The following is a 25,889-nucleotide window of genomic DNA, read 5'->3' on the forward strand; positions in this document are numbered from 1 at the left end:
GTCAACGTCCCATCGATCCCCGGCGTAGGGTTACCGGCATTGGCCGATGTAACTGCCTTTCTGGATTTCGACGCTCCGAGTGCATTGCAAACGATAGCGATCAGCTATGGCGTGCGGGAGTGCTTTCCATGGAACCCTTTTCTTCCGCTCCGTCCTAAAATCCCCATCTTCCTCCTCCAAATCTTTCTTCTCCTCTGCTTCCGCTTTAACTGTGAGTAGTGGCTTCAGAAGGCCTCTTCGCTCCGGGAGTGGCGGTGTCGGGCACAAGCGGACCTTGGCGCCCTCCGCCTCCGCTTCCTTTTCCGACGACCTCCGCCCGCCCCTTGGGGAGAACCCCGAGGGCGTCATATCTGGGGAGTGGCCGGAGAACTTCTCCCTCCTTAGCTACGATGACCTGCGCGCCTACCTCGAAACCCAGATCATCAGTGATGAGGTCTGTCTCCTATAATCTTTTCTTCGTTTTGGTCCATGGTGTTGACATCGTCCTTGTGAGCAGACGAAGCCGTCGGCGAAGCTAGCAACGGTGATGTCAACGCAGATCCGGAAGGCGAGGCCGGAGCAGGCTCTGGAAGAGATCGAACACAATTTCGAATTCGTGTCGGGGCTTCCTGTGGTCGACGACGAACTTAGGTGCATCGGTGTCATCTCTAAGAAGGACAAAGCCAGAGCACCTAATGGGGTTTGTGTATTAGCTTTTGTACTCTCCTCCACAAGTATTCTCTACCTGCTGCTCAACATTAAGGTTTTATCAACATAACTCTTGCTGATTCTCTCTCTTTGATCAAAGTCAAGATTCGTCAAGATTTCTCATATTTTTTTAGACTTATCGTAGCTGCTATCTGTTGAAACCGAGTAATTCAAGTTAAATTATTTGCTAAAATACTGCGGTTCACTAATTTAACGAATCACTTTGATAAGCTGGGCTTAGTCATTAGCAGAATAATAGCAAATTTATGCCAAAAAGATGAACTGGACACTTCCTTACTCCTAGTTCCCCTTTTCATGGACCCTTGACGTGATTACTGATCCTTTTTCTTTTAAAATGCATCATTTGGATAGTCTCAACTGTTTTTTTTTTCCATCTATTCTATATTTGTCAGCTTAAGTGCTGTCTCTACTTGAATACAGCACTCTCGTATGAAGCTCTGTGCCATCTCACATGTATAGGTTTATGCTCTACACATAAATTTGGGTGGATCACACAAATGGCTCTTCAATATAAAGTTAAAACTCTGTGTTCCCTTACTAAAACCAACGAACTTAATGATTATGGACCCATGATTACTCCAATTATGCGATCTACAGTTAGCAGGCATCTAACCATGGTAGATCTACAACATCTCTAAGTTCATTCTGGTTACAAGTTAGATATAAAAAATCACACACCCCAATATTGCCGGAGCACATGATCTACAATTTGGCACAGATAACCCTAAACGTGGTGCACCCCATTACATCCTTGAAATAACATGATTCCTTAGACATCCATGACAATACCCGTCATACGTCCTCTAATGTCTTTAAAGGCACATGTTCTTAGTTAGACATCAACGACCCTAACAGTTACATGCCTCATGATCAATGCTCATAGGGCACTCAGTAATAACTTGTTAAAATCTTCTCTAATGAGCCTAAGATGCATATAACCACTTTTACGTTATCTATTTCATGCATCACATGAAATAAGTATAGGATAGGTTCTCCTTATTACAATAAATGTCTTGTATAGATCATGTAATATGTAATAATAATATTGTGCAAACATGCACCATTGAATGAGAATATCACCTGTAAGCAATTACTACTAAATAAGCATAACAACTATAAGGAAACGCATCACATATAGTCATGATCTCATAAAGGATCTAAGATATAGATGAAGCAATACAAGTAAAGTAACCAAAAGTTAAATAGTGTGGCCATCAAGTTAAGGTTCTAACCAACTAGTACCTTGATCACTTAAGCTCAAACCTATGCCGTCTAGTTTTTTTAACTAAACAAGGGTATACACTTGACTCACAATTTATCCACAACCTCTTCCCTTAGATTTTGTATAAACTTCTCGCGTATCTTTCTATATCCTCTAATGGGTATATCACTCATAATATTTATGAACATCTCACCTACACTAGCAAACCCTAAAAAAATATATATCCACACTTTAATTCTAAGGCAACACATCATGCACATAGGTATAACCAAGTTTATTATAGGTTCCTAAGGTCACCCAATTACTCATAAAATGGATACTTTAACTTCATGGACACACTTGCAAGCAAACAATCAACATAATACCTTTTATAAAAGTTCATCATGGGAAGAACACTCTTTTGAAGGATGATTCTCCTTGTCAAACAAGAATTATTGCTAATACTGCTCCATCCAATAGAAATAAAGCATTAGGTGTTGGGAAGACAATTCCTCATGGTCGGATTACATCATGTTATTATGATGGTTTGATAATACAACTTAAGTTGGATGTGTAATTGATGGTGGTGCATCAGGTGTGCATGCTTAGTTGTGCTAATGGATTAAACTCAAGGATAGGTAGCTCAAATCAAGTGGATGTAAAGTTTAAAGCCAAGTAACTCTGATTGAGGAGACACTTAGAGGACTCGAGGGTAGTTAGCCTATATTAAGGAGCTTAGAGAACTCAATGGCAAGTAGCTTGAATTGAGGATATGTTCAGACTACTTAAAGGCAGATAGTTTGGATCGAGGAGCATAAAGGACTTAAGGTAGGTAAACTGTATCAAGAGGGTGCTTGAACAACTTAAGAGCAAGTATCCCTAATTGAGGAAGAGCTTAGAGGACTCGAAGATAGGTAGCCTCAATCAAAGATGTACTTGGGTGACTTGAGGGTTGGTAGATTGAACCAAGGAGCTCAAGATCGAAGATATGTGAACCTTGTATTGTGATTACATCAATTTATTGTAAGATTTGTTTTTATTATGTAAATGTATTGATATTGTGATTGCCCAAGTGGTTGGTGAGCTACATAAGATTTGAGAGTTTAAGCCCTTTAATCTTGCTCATCCTCTTGAATTCGTATAGCTACTTGATTTTGCTAGACTATAGCAAATGGGATGGTAGTTCGATGTTATTAGTGCCCAAAATCTCTTCATGAGTTAATATAACTTTGGCCCCAATGCTCATTTAATTAGATGCCTCTAGTTGACTAAAATTTTAGTACCCAAATATAAATATTAGACTCTAACAACTATATCTTTACTTGATTGTAATAATCTTCTTGTTGATTGAAATTTCTTATATCAACTATTGCTTAAGTAGAAACATTTTGCTTGCTAAAACCCTGCATCCAGTAGAATTGCCAACCCTTGACTATTCAAATGGAAACTCCAATCAACTACCACAACTAGATAGTCACTTCTGCTTACAACCAGTTGTAATCCTTCATAAGGTCTAAGGCTCGAGATGATTGACAAACACAATTTGAGTACATCCTAAAGTCATAAAGCTTTAACAACTAAGCTTTAGATATCTCACCTACTACCTAGGCAATCACAACATCAATGCATTTTACACTTCAAAAATAAAGTCAAGATTGCATTCACATAATCACAATACAAAGATTACATGTCTTTGATTTTTAGCTCCTCAATCTTGGCTACCAACTTTCAAGTTGTTAGGGTGCCTTCTCAATCTGGCTACTTGCCATTGAGTCTTCTAAGCTCTTCATCGGTCAGGGCTAGCTACACTTGAGTTGTTTAAGCACCTCCTTGATCCGGGTTACTTGCCTTCAGTCGTTTAAGCTTATCCTTATCCAACTACATACTCTCAAGTCATCCTAGCATTCCTTCGATTTGAGCTACCTGCCCTTAAGTTCTCTAAGCGTTTGCTTGATTTAGCTACTTGTCCTTGAGCTCAACATTCACTCAATGCGAACTATTTTCTCTTCAATGTAATCCATTTGGCACAATTAAGCCAACACACTTCATACACCAACATCAAATACAGACTTAAGTCGTATTAACAATCAAAACAAAGTGATTTAACCGAAGTATAAGGGAGGAAGTGTTTTTTAACAATCTCCTTCTCTATGATATTTAACAATTCATTTATCTTAAGGACAACAATAAGCATAAAAATGCATCAAGACAATTAGAAACTTAATGCTCCCTTCAACCTTAGCTCTCCCTCCCCTTGCATGCACAAAAACCCATGTCCTTGAGTTGAGCTATCTTTGGCATGCTCATTATATTTTGTTTGGGGAAGATTATTAACTTTGATCTTCACATTGCTTTATTTTTGTCATACATTAAAAAATTTGTAAGCAAAGGGGAGCCTTGGTGCAACAGTAAAGTTGCTACCATGTGACCTAGATGTCATGGTAAGACCGTATACAATAGACTCTTTCCTGGGACCCCACATTGGTGGGAGCTTCGTGCACCGAGATGTCTTTTTTTATTATTAAAAAATTTATAAGCATGTGATAAATGAAACATACACAAATAAAAAAAATAAGGTTGCGTACAATATACCCTTCTCTTGACCCCTCATTGGTGGGAATTTCATGCACCGGACTGCCTTTTTTTCTTATTGGTATCAAAAATATGCTTAAGCATGGTATCATGATATTGAACAATGTAATCAATGAATAAAGGTATAAAACACTCATTAAAGGTATTAAAAACTAATTATTGTGCTGGCTTTTCAATTTCTGTCGACTAAAACAGATTTATAGTAAACTGTAAATTGCTTCAGTCAACTGATATTCTAATCCTCGACTAATTCTCTGATCCTGTTGATTGGAATTTTAAAAGTTCTAGGTGTCAAATTTTGCAAATTCATAAAAAAACAAATATAAATTCAAAAATCATAAAAATTGACATGAAAGTACATTTTATTTCTCTGAATTTAAAGAAAATATATTTTTTTCTATAAAAATATTGCATTGCATGATTTTAGCACAATGGGGTAGGATTACAAATGTTAAATATGTAAGTGACTACTGATGTATATGATCATTCTACACAAAATTGTCACCTCTTAATTTATTGGCATAAATATAAGTGAATTACATGTGTAAAACATGGGTGGACAGAAATAATGATTGCATAATTTTAGTGATATTAAGGTGTGTGTCAAGCGTATATTAAGATATGTGATAAGATATCAAATTATTTGATCATCATATAAACATATAATATCAAGCATGGTTTAAAATTTTGAGTCATGTTGGAGTTTCGGTTAATGATCAGAACAATATGATTTTGGTATCGTATCGTGCTATATTGATACGGTTTTAGTACTTTTTTAAATGTTGTGATTAGGATGATATGGTTTCGGTGTCGTAAGTATTTTTTAAATATAAAATATATTAATTAAAAAATATTATTATAATATTTGATTGTTATAAATGCTTACAATTTGGTTAAATTAATATTTTAAAAATTAAGATCGAGTAAAAGATAACTTAGGTTTAACTAAAGTTTGGATGATGATTATGATCAAGTAGATTTAAATTAAATTGAATTTAATTTATTTCAATAGTTTAAGGAAGTTTTTTTTTTGTGTATTTAAGCCTTTAAGGGAGAAAGGAATACGAAAAATAATTAATATAAGGAGAAAGGTAAAAAGAATTTTTTTTTTCATGTGTTTAAGGGGGAAATAAATAAAAGTTAAAATACGGGGAGGAAGAAGAAATAATTAAGTGGGGAAAAAAACTAACCATTAAAAATTGAAAAAAAAAGACCCTCATGCGATCGAGCCGGTGATGGTGCCATGTAGGTTGGTGGACGGTAAATTCTACCCATACCGATCGGTACAACATGAGATTTTAAACTATGATATCAAGCATTTAGAAATCAACTTAATGTTAGTGCAAGGAGCATCAGACGATCGAACTTATGTTTTGATAATGGTAAAGGGTTCAAAGTTAAGGTTACTTGTTGTCTAACAAGTGTGAATGAGCTTGCAGGAAAGTCCTAAGTGTTCTTAGGCAAAAGTTCTAGTGGGTTCTAGGTAGGTGGAAAATCCTAGCGGGAGGTAACCTTAGGTCCTAGGGGGTGGTAATCTTAGGTTATGAAAAGTCTTAGCTACGGTTAGGCAACGAAATCCTAGTCCGGGGGACAGGACGAAGTCTTGGCGAGTCGAGGACTTTGGGTGAAATCCTAGAGTCGAGGACTCTAGGTGAAAATTCTAGGGTCGCGAACCAGGTGAAAGCCTGGAGGGGTCGTGAAGTGGACGTTCAACATGAAGTCCTGAGGTCTCGGACGTTAAGCAAAAGTCCAGTTGGTCTGGAGTACCGGTCTAGAAAAAGGCAATTTCTCCTTAGAGGAGTAGGTGAGGACGCGTTCCTCGTTGAGGGAACAGTAGGCGTCAGTTCGACCTAAGGTTTTCAGGAAATTCAAAAGTTAGAACCGGATAATCTGGAGGCTGTCGAATAATTTATTATTCATATTTTATTGTGCTAACTTTGTCTTGCAGGATATACTTTGTATTTGGACTAATATGTCTTGTAGGAAGTGAGATGCACAAAGAAAAGCTCGGATGAACAGTGTCCGAGGTGCCTCCAAGGCTGTTGGAGGCATCAGCAGCCGCGTTGGAGGCGCCTCGGCTACTTTGGCCGAAGGCTCGCGCAGAAGAGGTTCGGAGGCGCCTTCAAAGCGCTTGAAGGCGCCTTGGATACCGGATGGAAGGCACCTTCCATGGGCTTGAAGGCGCCTTTGAAGGGATAAAGTTCGCAGAAGGCGGGACTTATCGACTCCGCGGATTCAGGGATAAGGATCCGAGATGGAGGCGCCTCTAATGGGGTTGAAGACGCCTTCAACATCCCATCAAAGGACTTCACGAGCAGAGCATGAAAAACAACTCATCTTCGTGATCTTTCTCTTATGTGCTGCTCCAAAAACGATCCAACGAAGTCGTAACGTTACTCCGACAACCAGAAGCTCTTAATTTTAACACCGTTATTGTCGGTATAACTTTTAGTTGTACTACTTTAATCATAAATATGTTGTACCCAGTTTTGTAATATTTCGGATTGATAATGAATTGCCCAAAGTAAACACTCAACAAGTGTAGGCCTTGGAGTAGGAGTCGTGCTCCGAACCAAGTAAAATCAAAAGTGTCAGCAGTACTTTTTCTTCTTCTACTTATTTTCCGCTGAGTTTATCTCCGATAGTTTTTACGAAAAGTGTGAAAAAGTCACGAGTGTTATTCACCCTTCTAGCACATTTTGATCCTACAATTGGTATCAGAGCAAGACCGCTCTGAATTGGTGAAACCATCAATCGAGCAGGGGTTCCTTTTTGAAAAAGAAAATTATATATCGTTTTTGTTTAAAAAATATTATTACGCCTTTCAATTTTTCCCTCTATTTTTTTTTTAAAATTTACTTTCATTTTTTTACCATTAGTAAGAATTTAAAAAATATCATGTTTGACAAAATTTGACATTTTAATTTTTTTTTATTTTTTTAATATTATTTTATTTTTTCCTTGAAATTGGTATCATCACCCCCTCTGATTAGATTTCTTTTTCGCAATCGAGTTTTTCGTGTCTCGAAGCCCGTGCAAACACCACTCGTGTTATACAATCTCTTTTCATTCCGTACTACTAATCCAAGACTAAGTCTTGGTACTCTTTGCTCTTTCATTTTTATTGCAAGATCCCCTCAAATGGCATACCAAGAAGGTTACTGCTCGCCCACCACTATTCTCCGACGAAGATTTCGGCCACTAGAAGGGTCGAATGAAGTACTACTATCTGAAGACTGAGGTAGAAATGTGGATCATCATCCAAACGGGCTTCTCTCTACTAGTCGACGCCACCGGAGCACTTGTGTCATGCGAAAACTGGGACACACACTTGATGAAAAAGATCGAGGCTAATGCAAAGGCGACTCGAGCCCTATAATGCGGACTAACCAAAGAAGAGTTGAACCGAGTTGGCCCATTTATAAGCGCCAAAGACTTATGGGAGAAGCTAATCGAACTGCATGAAGGGACCTCCGATACTAAGGTAAGTAAAAGAGATTTGATTCTAAATAAATTGTATAATATAAAAATACAGGAGGGGGAGACGGTGAGCCAACTACACGCATGCATCCAAGACCTTCTCAACAGTCTCCACGCAATTGGTCAAAAGGTGGAAAATCACGACGTCATCAGGTATGCGCTAAATACCTTTCCTAGGAAGGCCTTGTGGACATCAATGGTAGATGGTTATAAGGTATCTAAAGGTCTTTCCTTAATTAGATTAGATGAATTATTTTCTAAATTTGAACATCACAAACAGACTAATGCACTGCCAGTCGATAAAGGTATTGCTTTGGTCACAAGTACAAACAGAACGAGGGAATCAAAAATTAAGCGTCGAACCGAACCCGAGTCCGAAGACGAATCCGACTTGGAAGAAGACGATGAAATTACTGTTGAGCTCGTGAAACTGGTACGAAAAATGTATAAAAAGAAGAAGGTGACTCAATTAAACACGAAGGCGAAGTCTGAAGTCACTTGTTACGGTTGCAACAAGAAGGGGCATATCAAGCCTGAACGTCCAAGCCAGAAGCAAAGAAGAAGGAAGTCCTTGAAAGCAACGTGGTCTGAATCCTCGGAAGACTCGGACGAAGAACACGATCAAGCAAGCTTCGTTGCTATACCAGCACAAGCATATGTTGTCGCAACCGATTCCGAATATGAAGCTGAAGCCGAATCAGAAACAGAGTTCGAAAGAAGTCGCAGATCTGTATTTGTTTTCGAAGGGTCAAATAAAATTGTAAGTTCTCTGATGCTGGTACTCAAGTCAATGATTTACAAAATTTAACTTCATATTTATTAAGGAAATTGGCCAAATTTAATATCTAGGTCAAGTCACTCTAAAAGGAGGTAACAACCCTTAAGGAAGTGACTAATCTAAGCTCCTTGACTGAATCTGTTCAGGTTGGAACTTTAACTCAAGTCCAACAACTTGAGAAAGAGAATTCCAGCCTGAAAAGTCAAGTCAAGGAACTGAAGGATACATTGGAACGGTTCACCTTGGGTTCCAAGAATCTTGATCTGATTTTTAGAAAACAAAGAGCCGTATACAGTCGATCCGGACTTAGGTATAAGGCTAAATATAAATTTAGATCTTACTTGTTTCTTGTAAATCGATCAAATAGAAACTTAGTCCAAGCATGAGTTCCTAAGTCTAACCTGATTAATCAAGTTGGATTTGATCAATATTGGATCTCCAAGGATCAAATCCACTACCTTGATAGACCTTATCGAGGCTATGATCCAGGGGAGCCAATAAAAAAATCATTTTTATCATTAGATAGACTTGTTGGATGTTTGCTTTACTGTTTTTATTATACATGCTTAGATTAGGGTAGATAAGGACTTAGGCTTGATTCACACTTGACTAGTTAGAGCTAGGATTCTCAGAAAGAAAATTAAATATTCAATTTCTTTAAAAGACTTTGTCTAGAAGTGGTTGATGATTCAATACCCAAGAAGGTCTAGTGCCTCACCATAGCCTGGAAGCCAATTATTGAAATGAATATTTAATTGACTAACTGTTAAACCTTAGTCTAATTCAAATGTAAATCAATCCTTAGATTTTGAATTTAAATTGAAGATAAAATTAACCATCTCACAAAACCCATAAGGTTCCCTGATTGAAAAATCTAGAAAGGGTGAGATGGATTTAGGTTTAAATTGAGAATTAGTCTAACCTAATTCAAACCAATCAAATTCAAAACCAATTTCAAAATCTTAATTAATTTTAAAATCCTAATTAATATTAATTAATTGTAAAACCTTAATTAATTTCAAAATTTTAATTAATTTCAATTAATTTTAAAATTTAATCTTCAAATTTAATTATTCATATTAATTTTTTTCAAATGGTAATTAATTTTCAAATCACAATTAATTTTTAAAATCATAATTATTTTCAAACGTTAATTAATTTTTAAATCATAATTAATCTCTGAATTTTAATTTTAAAACTTAAATATTTTAAAATTCAAAATTAAATATTTTTGAAATTCAAACTTAAATATTTTAAATTTAAAACTTAAATATTTTTGAATCCAAACTTAAATATTTTTGAAATCCAAACTTAAATATTTTTCAATCTTAAATTCAAAAGTCAAACTTAAATATTTTCAATTCTCAAACTTAAAATTAACATCAAAGTTAAGAGTAACTCTATCTCACACAAACTCATAAGTTTAACATGTTTGATAATTTAGAAAGGGTGAGATGAAAAATCAGAAAAATAGATAATTATTTTTTTTTATGCTTGGACTCCAAGACCCTCAAGCTTAGTTAATTTACTTAAAAAAAAATTTAAGTCATTAATTAAGGGAGAGTGAAAGGAGTTAAGTTAAACATTTTTTGTTAAAATCTTTTCAAAGTTAAAGTATTTTTTTAATTGATTACTATTTTTCAATATCAAAATTAAATATCTCTTTACTATTTTTTTAAAATTTCAAAGTTAATTTTTTAAAAAAAATAAAAAATAAAAAAAGGGTCAAAGTATTTTTGAAAAAGGAAGTTAAGTTTTTTTAAGGTTTAACTATTTTTGAAAAGAAAGTTTAAACCATTTTTGAAAAACTAAGTTTTTTTTTAAAAAAAAATCTTTTCAAAACTAAGTTTTTTTAAAAAGAAAATCTTTTCAATCGTAAGTATTTAGCTAAAATTTTTTTAAAAGAAAATCTTTTCAAAACTAAATATTTAGATAAGTTTAAAAAAAAAAATCTTTTCAAGGCTATGTATTTTTCAAAGGCATCTTTTTCAAAGCTAAGTTTTTTTAAAAAAGAGAAAATCTTTTCAAAGCTAAGTATTTTTCAAAGACATCCCTTTCAAAGCTAAGTATTTACCTAAGTATTTTTCCAAGACATTCTTTTCAAAGCTAAATATCTAGTAAGTTTCTCTAAGAAACTCTTTGAAAGCTAAATATATTTTTTTGAAAAGAAAAGTAAAGTGCTACTTTTAGAGGGAGCTTAAAGGAAAAGATTAAAAAGTGAACTTCTCAAATTTAAAGTTTTTTCAACTTTTCTTTCTATTTAATAGTTTTTTGATATATATCAAAGGGGGAGAAAGGTGTTAAAAGTAAAGTAAAAAAAATCTTATTTTGAGAAAAAGTAATACTTAAGGGGGAATGAGTAATATTTTATTTTTTACTTTGAAAAATGCTACTTGTAATTTACTTGGTATTTATTCTACTTTATCCTTTCAAATGTTTTTTGTTTTTTGTTTTTATTTAACTTTAAAGTATGTTGCCATAATTAAAAAGGGGGAGATTGTTGGTGCATGGAGCACTAGACGATCGAATCTGTATTTTGATAATGGCAAAGGGTTCAAAATTAAGGTTATTTATTGTCTAACAAGTGTGAATGAGCTTGCAGGAAAGTTCTAAATGTTCTTAGGCAAAAGTCCTAGTAGATTCTAAGCAAGTGGAAAACCCTAGGGGATGGTAACCCTAGGTTATGGAAAGTCCTAGCTGCGGTTAGGCAACGAAATCCTAGTCCGGGTGAATGGGCAAAGTCTTGGCGGGTTGAGGACTTTGGGCGAAATCCTAGAGTCGAGGACTCTAGGTGAAAATTCAGGGGGTCGCGGACTAGGTGAAAGTCTGGAGGGATCGTGGAGTGGATGTTCAGCATGAAGTCCTGAAGTTTCGGACGCTAAGCAAAAGTCCAGTCGGTCTGGAGGATTGGTCTGGAAAAAGGTAATTTCTCCTGAGAGGAGTAGGTGATGACACGTTCCCCGTTGAGCGTCAGTTCGACCTAGGGTTTTCAGGAAATTCAAAAGTTAGAACCGGACAGTCTGGGGGCTGTCGAATAATGTATTATTCATATTTTATGGTGCTAACTTTGTCTTGCAGGTATACTTTGTATTTGGACTAATATGTCTTGCAGGAAGTGAGATGCACAAAGAAAAACACGGATGAATAGTGTCCGAGGTGCCTCTAGGCCTGTTGGAGGCGCCTCGGCCATGGTCCCAAATTTCATTATGTGCCGGGTGGAACGGGCGAAACTTACCGTTCCGCCCGTGCACCGAAACCGGCACCGAACTAGGGAAGATTTCGTCGCGTCGTGCGTCGCTCGTCGTCGTGCGGCAACATGGACAGCGTCGCCAGAATCTTCCCGTGCAGCCGGAAGCGTCGAGGGGCGCCAAAAGCATCGGAGGCGACTGAGGCGTCGCGACGTGAAGCCTCCGGTGCCGCCAGAGGTGTCGCTGGACGCCTCCGGCGCCGTCGGAGGTGTCACGGGACGCCTCTGGCGCCGTCGGAGGCGTCCGCGAGGCGTCGGAGGGGTTGCGGGGTCGCGAGCGTGGGCGAGTCGCGGTTTCGGCGTGCGTACTGTGCAAAATTCATTTTGCAATTTAAATAAATCAAACAATTCTCATTCCCACTTAATTATGATATTTTAAAGAGGTTTTCATAAACCCTAATTAAATTATCCTAATAAAATATAAAAAAATATTTAATTTTTTTTAAAATAAGAAATTTTATTAAATAATATTCTGAAATTGTTTTTATTATTTTAAAAATTCTAAAAAAATTCAAAAAGTCTAATAAATCAAATTTTTATTCTTATATATTTTTTAAATTAATTTATATTTTTTTACTGTTTTAATATTTAATTGATATTCTAATTTTTTTTTATTTTAAATATATATTATCTAAACTATTAATTAATTAAATAAATAAATAGTTAATTTATATGATTATTATATATAAAATAGTATTTTGTATTAATTTATATAATTATGATTATTTAATTTGGACATTGGAGAACTATAAAGGTTATCTAAGTAAAATATTACAAGAATCATTGCTTCTATTTAACATATTATATTATGATGTATCAATTTTAATTAGAGTTATTTATACATCAATTGTTTTTTTTTAAAAAATTATATTTAATTATTTTTTATAACAATATTAAGTTGTTTAATAATGGAGAACTTATATAAAATCAATATATAGCTTATTTTTAAATTATACATAATAAATATATTTATCTAATAATTACTATATATATATAAATAAAAAATACCGAAACTGTATCGGCACGACACGATACGATACCGAAACCGTATCGTTCCGGTCTGGGACTGAAACCTCGGCACGGGTCGAAATTTTAAACCTTGGCCTCGGCTGCTTTGGCCGAAGGCCCGCGCGAAAGAGGCTCGAAGGCGCCTTTGAAGCGCCTAAAGTCGCCTTTGAAGCGCCTGAAGGCGCCTTGGATACCGGATGGAAGGCGCCTTCCATGGGCTTTGAAGGCGCCTTCAAAGGGATAAAGTTCGCAGAAGGCAGGACTTATCGACTTCGCGGATTCGGGGATAAGGATCCGAGATGGAGGCGCCTTCAATGAGGTTGAAGGCGCCTTCAACATCCCATAAAAGGACTTCACGAGCAGACCATGAAAAATAACTCATCTTCACAATCTTTCTCCTGTGCGCTGCTCCAAAGACGATCCAACGAAGTTGCAACGCTATTCCGACAACCAGAAGCTCTCAATTTTAACACCATTGTTGTCGGTATAACTTTCAGTTGTACTACTTTAATTTTAAATCTGTTGTACATGCTTTTGTAATATTTCGGATTGATAGTGAATTACTCAAATTAAACACTCAACGAATATAAGCCTTGGAGTAGGAGTTGTCAAAAGCTCCGAACCAAATAAAACTAAAGTTGTCAGCAGTGCTTTTTCTTCTTCTACTTATTTGCCGCTGTGATCCACCTAAGAATATTATATATATGTATCCAACATTTAAAATTTTGAGTCATGTCTGAGTTTCGATTTATGATCACAACGATATGGTTTAGATATTGTATCGTGCAGTATCGATAAGTTCACTTCCTTTTAAAATATAAAATATATTAATTAGAAATATTTTTTGTTAGTGTTTGATTGTTATAGATGCTTTTTCTAATAATTCATTTTCACCATCCTTAATGCTTTGCTTATTCCGAAGCGTGGAGGAAGAATGGAAAGGAATCAACTGTGGAAAACTATCCTTAGGGGAAAGGAAGAGAAAGGCGAAGGAAAAGGAAGAAACAAGAAGAAACAACAAAGGATGGAGGGAAAGGAATCCTTTAGTGGCCCATGACCTACCACTCGAGCTCAAGATGGTAGTTGCGACGCCGTGAACTCACGACGGCCACGGAGAGGTTGTAATTCACCATGAGCTCATGGCGACAATGAACTAGCGTCGTCTCGCCACTCGCCATGGTCGGAGAGAGGCCAATTGTGGCCTCGTCGTGAGCTTACGACAAGGCCATGATGGGCACCGGTGGTGAAGGTTGACTTGGTTGTAGTGGTTGATGCATAAACGGTGGCGGAGCTCTCCGGTGGAGGTCGAGAAAATGCCCATGCCCAATCACTCGTGGGCGGTGATCATGTTGTTGTCGGAGTTGATGTAGCTGGTGTAGCCGATGTTGTTAACCTGCTAGAAGTTGAGTTTGTGTTGTGAACTCCAGATGACTGTGGAGAGGCCGATTGTGGCCTCGCCTCTTGCGACGATCGTGGCCTTGCCATGAGTTCACAGGGAGGATGGTTGCAGCCTCGCCTCTGGTGACAGCCACAAAGAGGCCAATCACAACCCACCTCTCATGATGGGTGCGGAGAGGCTGATCACGACCTCGCCTCTTGTGATGGCCACGATGTTCAAGGCGAACTCGCGCAGGCTATTGATTTTTTGTTTAGGATAATCCAGTAGGGAAAAGGGATGGAAAGGTTGTCCCGTCCAATTTCGGATGGACGAAAAAAGGATAAAAAATTATTAACAGATGACTTTGAGATCCGCCCATTGATTATTTTTTTTGTTATATAAACCAATGAGAGTGTCTTGATTCTCCTGGAGTCTGTCCTTTTAATCCGTGCTTCGGGGTAAACAAGGCATAAAGGGATTTTTTTCTTAGTCTATATAACAATTCTTAGTCATTGTTGTTTGTTTTGTAAATGGATGAAGGAGGAAAAGAAACTAATTAAAGAGAGAAAGAAATTATTGGAAGAAAAAACTTTGATTGATAAAAAAATAATGCAAGAGAGAAAAAATTATCTGTCCTAAATCATAAACTCTAAATCCTATAAATATCCTAAAATGATTTTAAAAAAAAACCTGAAAGAAAATTAAAAAGAAAAAGAAAAAAAAACTAATCACGATCTCAATTTAAAAAAAGGAAACGAATGGTCGCAACCACATGATGCCACGACCACGTGATGCCACAGCAAGGTGAGGCTGCGGCCAAACGACCTCACAAAGGCCTCCACAAAGCCGCCACGTGGTTGTGGCGACCTCGCTCACCCCCGTCGTGGCGCTAGTGCTAGTGTCGAACTAGTATCAATGTTGACTCATGCCAAAATGGTAAAAATGTTGACTTGTACCAAAATGGTAAAAATTACCGTTTCGGGCGGCATGGGTCGACACCCCAATCCATGTTTGTATCATAAATAACACTTAGCATGAGAGTTATCTAGTTGATGCACCAACTCACAAATGAGGAACTAACCGTTCTTCTCTTAATTATCATTCTATCCTAAACCAATTTAAAAAGATACGATATTAGATTTTGGTACTCAAACAAGTTGGGTTCTTTAACAAGTCGAGTACTATTGGGTTCATTAGGTGCTCTTTAGAAATTCACTTTTGTGCTATGTTTATGGATCTAATTTCTTTAGTGACATTTCTATGCATGAAGTTTTTTTTTACTTGATAGGAAATCAATAGGAGTAAGTCTTTTCCTTACAGATTGACTTATTTCTAGTCCGACTTTAATTCACTCTTTAAGTAACTTCAATCATGTCAACATATCTAGAGTCATTAGTAAATCTTTTTAGGGCTTTCCTCATCCTTCAAAGGGCAGTTTGGTACATGAAGCTCTTACTGATGTGGGTCCCAGGAAGGGTCACGCAGCCTTACCTTGTTTTGCAAGAAATTATTTCCGAAACTCGAACTCGTGACCTCTATGTGACATGACAATAATTTTACTATTATGCCAAGGCTCCTCTTCAACTTGATTTTAATTGTCCATTTTTAGCTTCAAGTTTTTTAACTTAAGATTTGATCATTAGCCTTATTAAAGTTGGTAAACTAGTTTAGGCCTTAAGGTTTTAAATTGCTTCTTAAGTGTTCTTAACTGCTATGCCCCAGAGAATAAAGGTTTCAGGATCTCACATTGAGAAAATAATCCTGGAATTGCTGCTCCAGAGAATAAAGGTTTCAGGATCTCACATTGAGAAAATAATCCTGGAATTGCTGCTGAATCAAAAGAAAACTACAAGGAACCGACGACCCACAATTAGTTTGGAAGCGGGAACCACATTGATAGGGTAGAAGGTGCCACAACCAGTGACAAACGAAGGTTAATGAGCCAATAAACGCCACAAGGATTGCGTTGATAAGTTCAAAATTCCGTTCAAGAACCAACAAAGTGAGAGTCTCACTAATACATCACTCAACTAGCCTCTTCTTTGGCCAAACACTCCCCCTTTTCTAGGACAAGATGTTGCCCTTGCGTAAAAGAAACCCCCTAAAAGACCAAGTGAGGTTGAAGCCCATTACATTCAGTTGGATTCTTAATTATCTAGTTAACCTAATAGGAACCCGGATTAAGCTAATCGGGCCACATGGTTTGTCATTTGCTGCAACAACTCCAGTCCAACTCGAGTGACTTGAGCCTTGACTTTCTTCGATTAGTCTATTGAGTGCTTCCTTCATAATCTTAGCTTCGGCCCTCATGATTGATCTCCAGGATGTGTAAAGGGTCTCCTAGTTGGTGGTTTTTGTTTGAGTCTCCTCCTTTGTTTGCATGGCTGCATCTTCGTCTTCCCCAGGATCTCATCACTAACCTTAACCAAATATTTAGACAAGATAGAAAGAACACTGAATAATTTATCTACTTTGGGAAAGATACCTCATTAACACTTTCACCGTTGCTTGTTGCTTCCTCTTGATTTATGCTAGTGTTCTCCTCATCATTGGAGCTCACTACTTAATCATGAACTGTTATTAGAGTCAAGTAGTTACATGTCCTTGATTGTGACTCTTTATTGGACGATAATGTATCATTCCATATTGCTTAATTTGCTTTTAATGATTTTATCTTCTTTAACTTAAGGAAATTGGTCTTGAAATATGGCCTTCTTGGTGGCAATTGAAGCCTGTGATCATCATTTTGCTTCTTTGCTTACCCTTGATTATCCTCTTGATCTCATTTGTTCTCAATTTCTAGGTCAGAGAGTAGCCTAAAAATGATTAGAAAATGGCTGAAATTGTGCATGAAGAGTGAAGAGGGACTCTACCGCAGTTGAAAATAATAGGCTAATGTGAAGGTGAAGTCTTGGGTAGCAAATTAGATCAGAAAACTTTAAAAAAAATATATTTTTATCCGAAATCTGCAGGACAGCCTAGGCTACTTTTAAAACACCTGCATACTAGGTATTGCTTACAACCTAGGTGAAGCAACCCATGGTTAAAAGCACCTAGGCGAGTAGCTAGTCTGCTTTTTAAAACCATGATTTTTGTGGCATACCATGTTAGGGTATTTAGATTTTTATTCTTAACAATTGATGTCAAAATGTAATTAATTTCTGACAGCCAACAATTTCATGATAAATGTGAAATTTGTATTCCTAAAAAATGACCTGCAAGTTTTTTTGTATTAGGTTGAATGCAATGCTCTTATATTAAAACTTTTGCATTTTGTTTTGTTGAATTGATTAATATTTTGAAATGGTGGGAAGAGATATTTTATCGATGTACCAAGGAGCAATTAGATGCTAGGTAGTTGATCAACCCCCTAACAAATAGTTGGTGGGCCAAGACAATCAACATTATATTATTAAAATGATATAACATAGAATAAAAAAATCAGGAAATTGAGTGAAAATCAATAAAACGCACAAAACATAAAATAGAGAAATAATCATTAAAAATAAGTGATAAATTAGTGAACATCTAAAAAAATCAGTGAAACCACTAGTGAAAAAGTCAGCCATCAAGAAATAAATCACTAATAGAGGAATATAAATTGCTTAAGAAATTAGAGAAACATATTTAGAGTGGAGAAGGCAAATTAAAACTGAAGATTGTCAGAAATTCCAATTCCAATTTGAAAAGGCATTGGGTTCTGGTGGATAAAGGAGTAGTGTAGCTAAACTTGAAACTTGAAAGTGGGATAGAAATTAAGGTTAAATAATAACTGTTAAGTGAACCAAAATTTTTAAAAATATATATTTTTTTACTTTTACTGAACTTGTCAGACTGCCAAAGTGGATCTCCCAGACCAATTTGTATTATCCAGGCCAATTTTTTGAATTGACCGATTAATGCAGATCACTCATTTCCTAGGCAAAGCAGAGGGGTCAAAACTGCCTAGGTGACCCCTAGACTAGAGTTTCAAAACCATGGATTGTATAACCTTTTTATTTATGATTTTTATAGTTTCATCTATGTTATCATGTCCTACTAAACTAAGTTTAAAGAGATTAAGTCAATTCTGAAAAATCAAAATCAAAAGGAAAAGAAAATCAAAGTTCTTCATGGCGACAAAGGAGAAGAATATTTTTCATAATAATTTAATTATTTTTTTGAAATAAATGAAATTATCCACCAAGGGTCTTCTTCTCATACTCCTTAACAAAATTGCTTAGCAAAGAAAAGAAAATTTAGAAAATTAGTTGATATGGCTAATGCTATGCTTTTAAATTCAAATTTATCCCATACAGAGGTGAGGCATTGCCCACCGTGTATCATATTCATAATCATATGCTATCTAAAATAATTAAATATTTCTTTGTTAACTATGACACGTTTGAAATTTTTCTTAAGTGTGATTGTATCACCATTTTGATCATCGTAAAAGTAAACTTGGTATTGGAGGAATAAAATTTACCTTTGTTGGTAATGCTCAAACTTCTAATGTCATTTTTTTTTAACTTCTAATGTCATTGTTAAATTTATTAGCTTTAAATTTTTTGAGATAGTTTTTCTCCCAATGTACTCAAATTTCAAGCATAGATTCATCTATTTCTTCAATTTCTAATTACATAGTAAATAATGAAATGGCTCAAAATTTGTTGAATGTAGAATATATCAAAGAATCAGAAGCAAATAAGATTGTATTTTGATTTTATTTCTCCACATTGCCTAATTTTTCTTATTGAAGGAAATAGAGATAAAGTATTTTATAAAAAAATTATTTTATGAAATATGGAAATAATCCTAGGACCAATGATGAAGCGATACCTTCTAGAAATGCAACTTTTTAGAAAGAAGTTATTAATGATGAAATGGATTGTCTAGTGTCCAATAGCATCTGGATTCTTTGAGTGTAAACCTATTAGAGTACAAATGGGTGTTTAGGAGAAAGTATGATACAAATGCATCATATCAAGCCTTTAAGACAAGATTAGTTGTCAAAGGATTTATCCCAATGGTTGGTGTCAATTATTTTGATAAATATTCCCCATTGCTGGGTAAAAATCACATCCACCTGAAACACTTACAGTTTTAGTTTCAATATATTATTGGCATCTACATCAAATGCATGTAAAAACTTCTTTTTTTTTTTTAATGAAGATCTTAGTGAGGAAGTTATGTATCAAGCAAAAGGTTTTTTTTTGCTATAAATGAGACAAAAGTTTGCAAACTGCTAAAATCTCTTTAGCAGTTAACTCAGGCTTAGAAACAATGAGATGAAGAATTTGACAATACAGTTTTAATGAATAACTTAATTCATAGTAGTGTCACAAATGCATATTCCAAGTTCACCAAAGATGATGGTGTAAGAATTATATTTGGAGTTTTAAAAATCACAAAATATTTAAACTTTGGGCTTTAAAATGAAAGATCTTGGAGAAGTGGGCATTGTCCTATGGATTAAAGTTGAAAGAAACAATAATGTTTTTTTTAAAAAAAACTAAATTCATTGTCTGAATCTGTTTCTTAAACATAATTACTTAGGAATTAAGGAAGTAAATAGTCTTAATGTTGCCAATAAAAGTTGCTAGAGTTCTAGTACAACAATTGCATAAGTATAATATCAGGTTAGATATAGATTTTGCACCATGCAAGCTAATAAAATATACAAGAAACCGAAGTTCAAACAATGATTAATGGAAAGATATAGTTCATGATTATTTTAAGAAAAACTTAAGATTTATCTTTACACTATTCTAGTGATGTTAACTGGATAATAGGTGCTAGTGACAGTAAATCCACATTCAATGAATTTTCACTCTTGATGGTAGTGCTAGTTGTTGGGCATCAAAGGAGACTTGTATTAGTCACTTGACAATAGAGTCTAGTTTATAGCATTAGTAGTTGTTGAAAAAGGATCAGAATTATTAAGAAATTTGTGATTGAATATTGAGTTATGACCACAACCAAGGTTAAAGATCTTGTACAATATTGGAGCTTGGGTCTTGGATCATGTAATGTCAATGTTTGACACACCTGTAAGTTTGCTGAGATTAATCCAAATGAGTTTTAATACTATAAACCTTAACTACTTTGCTTGGTACTTTAAACATAAGTCAATAAAATTGAAAAGTCATTCAATTCAGTTTTTTTTTTTTTTTTGACTTTTTGAGTATATTATGTATTCATTAAGACAACATAAACTCATAAGTTACCTTATGTATCTATAATGTAGAAAATTGTGTGGGCTTGGGTTTCAAATCACAAACTTGAAATAACTACTACCATATCATAACCTTAAAATAAAATATCATAAGAAGCTTTTCCATGCTCATTCCATTTTTATTGCTGGTAATTCTTTGCTTTGTGACATATAATTATTGCTTAGCAGCTGAAATCCAAGGTGGGAGAAGTCATGTCTTCTCCTGCGATCACACTCACACCTGACAATACAGTCCTAGGTAAACTTCTTTGCCAATGACTTCTCTTCCTAATATACATGTCTTTTTTTATCTAGTTTGGATAAGAGCTCTTTCCTATAAAATTCGTGCAGATGCTGCAGCCTTAATGCTCAAGATGAAGGTCCACAGGGTACCTATTTTAGATGTGGAAAAGAGAGTTATAGGTAAGAGTCGCAAACTAATTATAATGTTATCATGAATATCCATCTTCATATCATGCAGCCATGTATGTATCACTAGTATAAACTTGATTTGATAAACCAGGAATGGTGACTCGAACTGACATATTCCAAGCATTGGAGGCACAGAAGGTAGAGTCCGTTTCTTAGAGCACGTCCACCAGCTATGTATTAAATGAGTGCGATGCTTTTGTTCTTGTATAATCCGTGTGTCAGCATTTACTGTGATAGAACTACTGTTCTTTCGGAATACTATGCAACTGCTTTGCATGGGTTATGTCGTCGTATATAGATTGTCATGCTGTATTAGTGTCAGAACTTTTTTTGGCTGGGTAAGTTATATTATATGATGCTTGACATATGCTTTTGGGTTAAAGAAGCTAAATTAGTTGCAGCATTCCTGGAGCACAATATATATTTCTGAGAATTTAATACTATAAACTAGACGATATAAACATATTTGTCTTGTTATATCTAAATTTCTCCCTGTTGAAGGAATCAAGGACTTTTCTGTTTTACACTGACGTTTTCTATTCTTTCGTCGGGATTGAGTTAAGTGATATTGACCCATTTCTTAGAGCTCTCTATGTCGTTAATTGATTGTGGTCCCCAAAGTAGTGTCCTACTGCTTAATTTCAGGTTTGTGTTATATGAAAATTCTGCATCTCTTGACATTACATTAGCCTGTTGTTTTATTAATTATTTGTGGTCCAAACTTTTTAATGGATGGACGAACGTTTGAATTCAAACGCTTGAAGCTTAGCCATGGCTACCTGTTTATGGTTATTGGACGTGCAACTACGGCTTTGATTACTTCATTTCTTGTCAAATACCCGTTATGTTACAACATTATCTGCCATATGTGTTCACTTTACTCAGGTAAAAGCATTCTGAACGGACCATGGCTGATTACAGGTTTAGCCGACCCGGCCAAGGAGAAGACACTGTACATTTGCTTGGGAGGCTTGGCTTCTTTGCAGAGAGGTGTGAAATGCAAGATTATTAACTAGCATCACTTTTATTCAAAGCCCTTTTCTCTTGGCGTAGTAGTTATAACTACACTACGAACCAAAATAAATAATTATCCTGTTCTTTACATCCCAGATTGCCGGCCGAAAGTTCGTGCTTTGTAGAGCGCAAGATAGAAACGCAGCAAATTACAGGTGATTGAACAAAAAAAAAAGGAAAAAGGAAACGAGAACTGGAACGTGTTCACTGCGAGGGGAACTTCGCCCTGGCGGCAGAGCAGATGCTGGACCCAGAGAAACTACTGTTATTGCCGTTGCTCTGACCCTGGTGGCACAACACTGTACTAGTCGAGGTCGACGTCGTGGCATGCACCGCCGCCGCCGGAGCTGTCGACCCCTTAAGGAGGAAGTCAACCTTGGCGTATTCCTCCCTCTCGTGTCGGATCTCCTTAATCATAGCCGCCACGTCCTTCATCGTCGGCCGCTCGTCCGGCGAAACGTTGACGCACAGCAGTGCCACACCGAGCACCTGCAGCATTTCCTGCACCTCTGGGTCCGGCCGGCCTCTCAGGACTGGGTCGATCACCTCTACGCTCCCCTTCTTCCTCCGCACCCAGTCCACCACGTGAAGCCCGTCAGGGATCGTCGGATCGATCGGTTGCTTTCCCGTCAGCACCTCCAGCACGACCACGCCAAAGCTGTAGACGTCGCTCTTTTCAGTTATCTTCATCATGTAACCGTACTCTACAAATGCACATCCCAGATCATGTAAATTGCAGTGATACTTGGTAGAGAGACATTAAAGTTTGATGTCGATACGAACCAGGAGCAATGTAGCCATAGGAGCCAGCGACGGTGTTGGAAGACCGAGCAAGGTCTCCATCCTCGACGAGCTTCGCGAGTCCGAAATCAGCAATGTAGGCCTCGAAGTCGAGCCCGATCAGGATGTTGTTGGCCTTAATGTCTCTGTGAGCGATCGGTGGTACGCAGTCATGGTGGAGGTAGGCGAGGCCTTGCGCCGCCCCCAGGATGATCTGATACCTCAAGTCCCACTCCAGCGAGAAGCCACTGCGTTCGTGGAGCAGCTCCCCGAGGCTGCCGTTGGCCACGTAATCGTACATTAGCAGCCTGGTGTTCTTGTTCCAGCAGCACCCGAGGAACCTTACGATGTTCTTGTGCCGGATTGAACCCAGCGTCCTCACCTCCGCTGAGAACGAGTCTCGTACTCTGCTGCTGTTGCAGTCTTCCTTGGCCGTCATCTTCCCCATCGAGGAGGCACTAGTCGGCCAGAGCTTCTTCACGGCGATCGCCTCTCCGTTGTCCATTTGAACGCGGTAGACCACTCCGGAGTAGCCTTTTCCGATAACATTTGCGTCCACCAGACTGCGCACAACCTGTTCGACGGAAAAGTTGAGCTTTTGAAAGGGGGTGAATTGCCACGGCCAAGACATCTCCCCGCCCATCTCCGAGTCGTCGTCGTCGCCCTTCCCGCCTCCAATTCTCTTCGCCCGTATTACTCCAATCATCCCAACCACCATCGCCACTGTGGCAGTGACGAGCAAGGCTATCGCCAACTTCAACTGGTGCATCCTTCTGCTCTCAGCTTCAGCCTTAATAATCGGCCGGCCATTGGCGTCCAGCGTCACGAAGCACACGTCTCCGCCGTGTGTGCAGAGGCCTTGATTGCCGGCGAGGTCGGAAGCAGAGAGTTGGCGGAAGAGCTTGGTATCGGGGAGGTAGCCGGTGAAGTTGTTGTTGGAGACGTTCAGCGTCACCAAGTTCTCTAGCCCAGCAAGCGAAGTCAGACTTCCGTCCAGCATATTGTAGGAGAGGTCGAGCAGCGAGAGTTTGCTGAGCGCCGAAATCTTCTCTGGGATTGATCCGGTAAGCACATTCCTGCTCAGGTTAAGGGCAATGTCAAGACCTTCAATGAGGCAGATCTCGGCAGGGATGCCGCCAGAGAGCTGATTGCTGCTAAGGTCAATGAATTCGAGATTGGAGCATTGGCCTAGCGAAGGAGGTATCGCGCCGGAGAGTGAATTGCCACAAAGCATGAGCTTGCTCATGGAAGCCAGCTTCCCGAAGTTACCGGGAATTTGCCCTGTGAGCTGGTTTAGCGAGAGGTCGAGCACCTGCAGCCTGGTGATCAAAGACAATGAATCAGGGATGGCGCCGGAGAGCGTGTTGTTGCTGAGGTCGGCCATCTGGAGCTGAGAGCAGTTGCCTATGGAGGCCGGAATAGTGCCCGTGAGGCGGTTGCCGGAGAGGTCGAGGAAGTCTAGGTTCATGAGCCCGCCAATCTCCACCGGGATGGAGCCAGCAATGCGGTTGCTGCCGAGGCGGAGCCGGATTAGGGAGGCGCACTGGCCAATCTCCGCTGGTATCGGGCCGGAGATGTCGTTGGAGAGCAGCAGGAGTTTGGTGAGGTTGGGTAGGAGGAAGAGGCCGGGAGGGATGGGTCCAGTCAAATGGTTGTGTGAAAAGTCAAGCGCCTGGAGGTTGGAGAGCGAGGCGAAGGAGGGGGGAATGGCGCCCTCCAGCTGGTTCTCCCAGGCAAAGAAGACGGTGAGCGACTTGAGCGCCGACAGACCGGCGGGGATAAGACCGGAGATCTGGTTGGTGTCGAGTTGCAGCTGCGTGAGCGAAGTGAGGTTGGCGAGTGAAGGCGGGATCGAGCCGGAGATGTTGTTGTCGCTCAGCATGAGCTCCTCCAGGTTGGTGAGCGCACCCAAAGACGTAGGGATGGCGCCTGAGATGGAGTTGATGGAAATGTCGATGGTCTGCAAGGAAGCCAGGCCACCGAACTCATCCGGGATGCGGCCGGAGAGCGCGTTCTGCCATAGGAGAAGCCGCTCGAGCTTCGACAACCGTCCTATCGTCGCCGGCAATGGTCCGGAGAGCGAGTTCTCGTAGAGATAGAGGTTGACGAGGGAAGAGCAGTTCCCGAGCTCCGGCGGGATGGAGCCGGATAGCATGGTAGTGTATATGGACAAGGTTTGGAGGTTGGCGAGCCGTCCGAACGTGGCCGGAATGGGGCCAGAGACCTTGGTGTCCGCGAGGCCGAGGACGGTGAGGTTGGCGCAGAGAGAGAGGGAGTCAGGAATCGGCCCGGAGAGGTCGCGGTTGCCGCCGGCGCGGAACGTCTCGAGGAGTGAGAGATTGCCAAGGGCGACTGGGATGGGGCCGGATAGCCGGTTGTCGAACAGTATGAGGTGACGTAGCTCCGCTGCAGCTCCGAGGTCATCCGGGATGGAACCAGAGAGCTGATTGGAGTTGAGTATGAGAGAGGAGAGCGAAGGAAGGCGGCCGAGGGCCGCAGGGATGCCGCCGGAGAGGGAGTTGGAGCTGAGGTCTAGCACAGCGAGGAAGGAGCAGTCGCCGAAGTCAGGCGGGATGGCGCCGGTGAGGTTGGCGTCGGAGACAACAAAGGCGGCGAGGCTGGGGAGCGCGGCGCAGAGGCCAGCAGGGAGGGAGATGGCCAGGGAAAGCGACTGGATAGCGACGGCCGACACAGAGCCTGCGGCGTTGCAGGTGACATGGCTCCACTTGCAGGGCGTGGCATGGGCCGGGTTCCAGTCCGGCAGCGCGGCTGCAGAGGAGTTGATCCACTGGTAAAGCGCAGCGACTTCCTGGTTAGCTGGAACCAGAGACGGCAATGAGAATAGCATTAGAAGGAAGTAGAAGCGTGGAAGAAGCAGCAGACGGCTGCGCTGGAGGAGGAGGAGGAGGAGGAGGCGGAGGTGGTTCTGCTGCCTCGACCTCGGCATCCTCAAAACCTCCTCGGCTTCAAATCCCAACTCGCTCGCTCTCCCCCCGGTGAGTTTCTGCTGTCTCACTCTTATTTTGCATTGGGTCTCTCCCTCTCTTTTCCTTTCCTCTCTCTCTCCTTCCCTATTTT

At 38.9% G+C, this 25,889-nt stretch overlaps 2 protein-coding genes across 4 annotated transcripts; one reads left to right on the plus strand and one right to left on the minus strand.

Annotated features, from left to right (window-relative positions):
• Nucleotides 1–22,807, plus strand: LOC121974800. Of its 3 annotated transcripts, none has more exons than XM_042526033.1 (7): nucleotides 1–433; nucleotides 497–679; nucleotides 20,775–20,844; nucleotides 20,937–21,008; nucleotides 21,109–21,155; nucleotides 21,903–22,007; nucleotides 22,128–22,807. In XM_042526033.1, the coding sequence occupies exons 1-6, from the start codon at nucleotides 107–109 to the stop codon at nucleotides 21,915–21,917; spliced, it is 714 nt and encodes a 237-aa protein (XP_042381967.1). In that variant the 5' UTR covers nucleotides 1–106; the 3' UTR covers nucleotides 21,918–22,007; nucleotides 22,128–22,807. The 3 variants fall into 3 exon arrangements, with proteins under 3 accessions (XP_042381967.1, XP_042381968.1, XP_042381966.1); XM_042526034.1 differs by having other exon boundaries at nucleotides 21,939–22,007; XM_042526032.1 differs by lacking the exons at nucleotides 21,903–22,007; nucleotides 22,128–22,807 and having other exon boundaries at nucleotides 2–433; nucleotides 21,109–21,420.
• On the minus strand, nucleotides 22,071–25,889 carry LOC121974799 (LRR receptor-like serine/threonine-protein kinase RGI1). Its single transcript, XM_042526031.1, has 2 exons — nucleotides 22,815–25,889; nucleotides 22,071–22,735 (listed from the first exon to the last, which is right to left on the minus strand). Exons 1-2 carry the CDS (start codon nucleotides 25,756–25,758, stop codon nucleotides 22,236–22,238), a joined length of 3,444 nt encoding a protein of 1,147 aa, XP_042381965.1. The 5' UTR covers nucleotides 25,759–25,889; the 3' UTR covers nucleotides 22,071–22,235.

This window comes from Zingiber officinale, chromosome 4B, assembly GCF_018446385.1.
Source record: "Zingiber officinale cultivar Zhangliang chromosome 4B, Zo_v1.1, whole genome shotgun sequence".
Classification (NCBI taxonomy): domain Eukaryota; kingdom Viridiplantae; phylum Streptophyta; class Magnoliopsida; order Zingiberales; family Zingiberaceae; genus Zingiber; species Zingiber officinale.

Coding starts and splice junctions, on each gene's coding strand:
- LOC121974800 (XM_042526032.1), top strand. CDS start 107: ATGGCGTGCGGGAGTGCTTTCCATGGAACCCTTTTCTTCCGCTCCGTC. Junction 434..496: donor CCCAGATCATCAGTGATGAG/GTCTGTCTCCTA, acceptor CCTTGTGAGCAG/ACGAAGCCGTCGGCGAAGCT. Junction 680..20,774: donor AAGCCAGAGCACCTAATGGG/GTTTGTGTATTA, acceptor ATTGCTTAGCAG/CTGAAATCCAAGGTGGGAGA.
- LOC121974799 (XM_042526031.1), bottom strand. CDS start 25,758: ATGCCGAGGTCGAGGCAGCAGAACCACCTCCGCCTCCTCCTCCTCCTC. Junction 22,736..22,814: donor CTATGGCTACATTGCTCCTG/GTTCGTATCGAC, acceptor GTGCATTTGTAG/AGTACGGTTACATGATGAAG.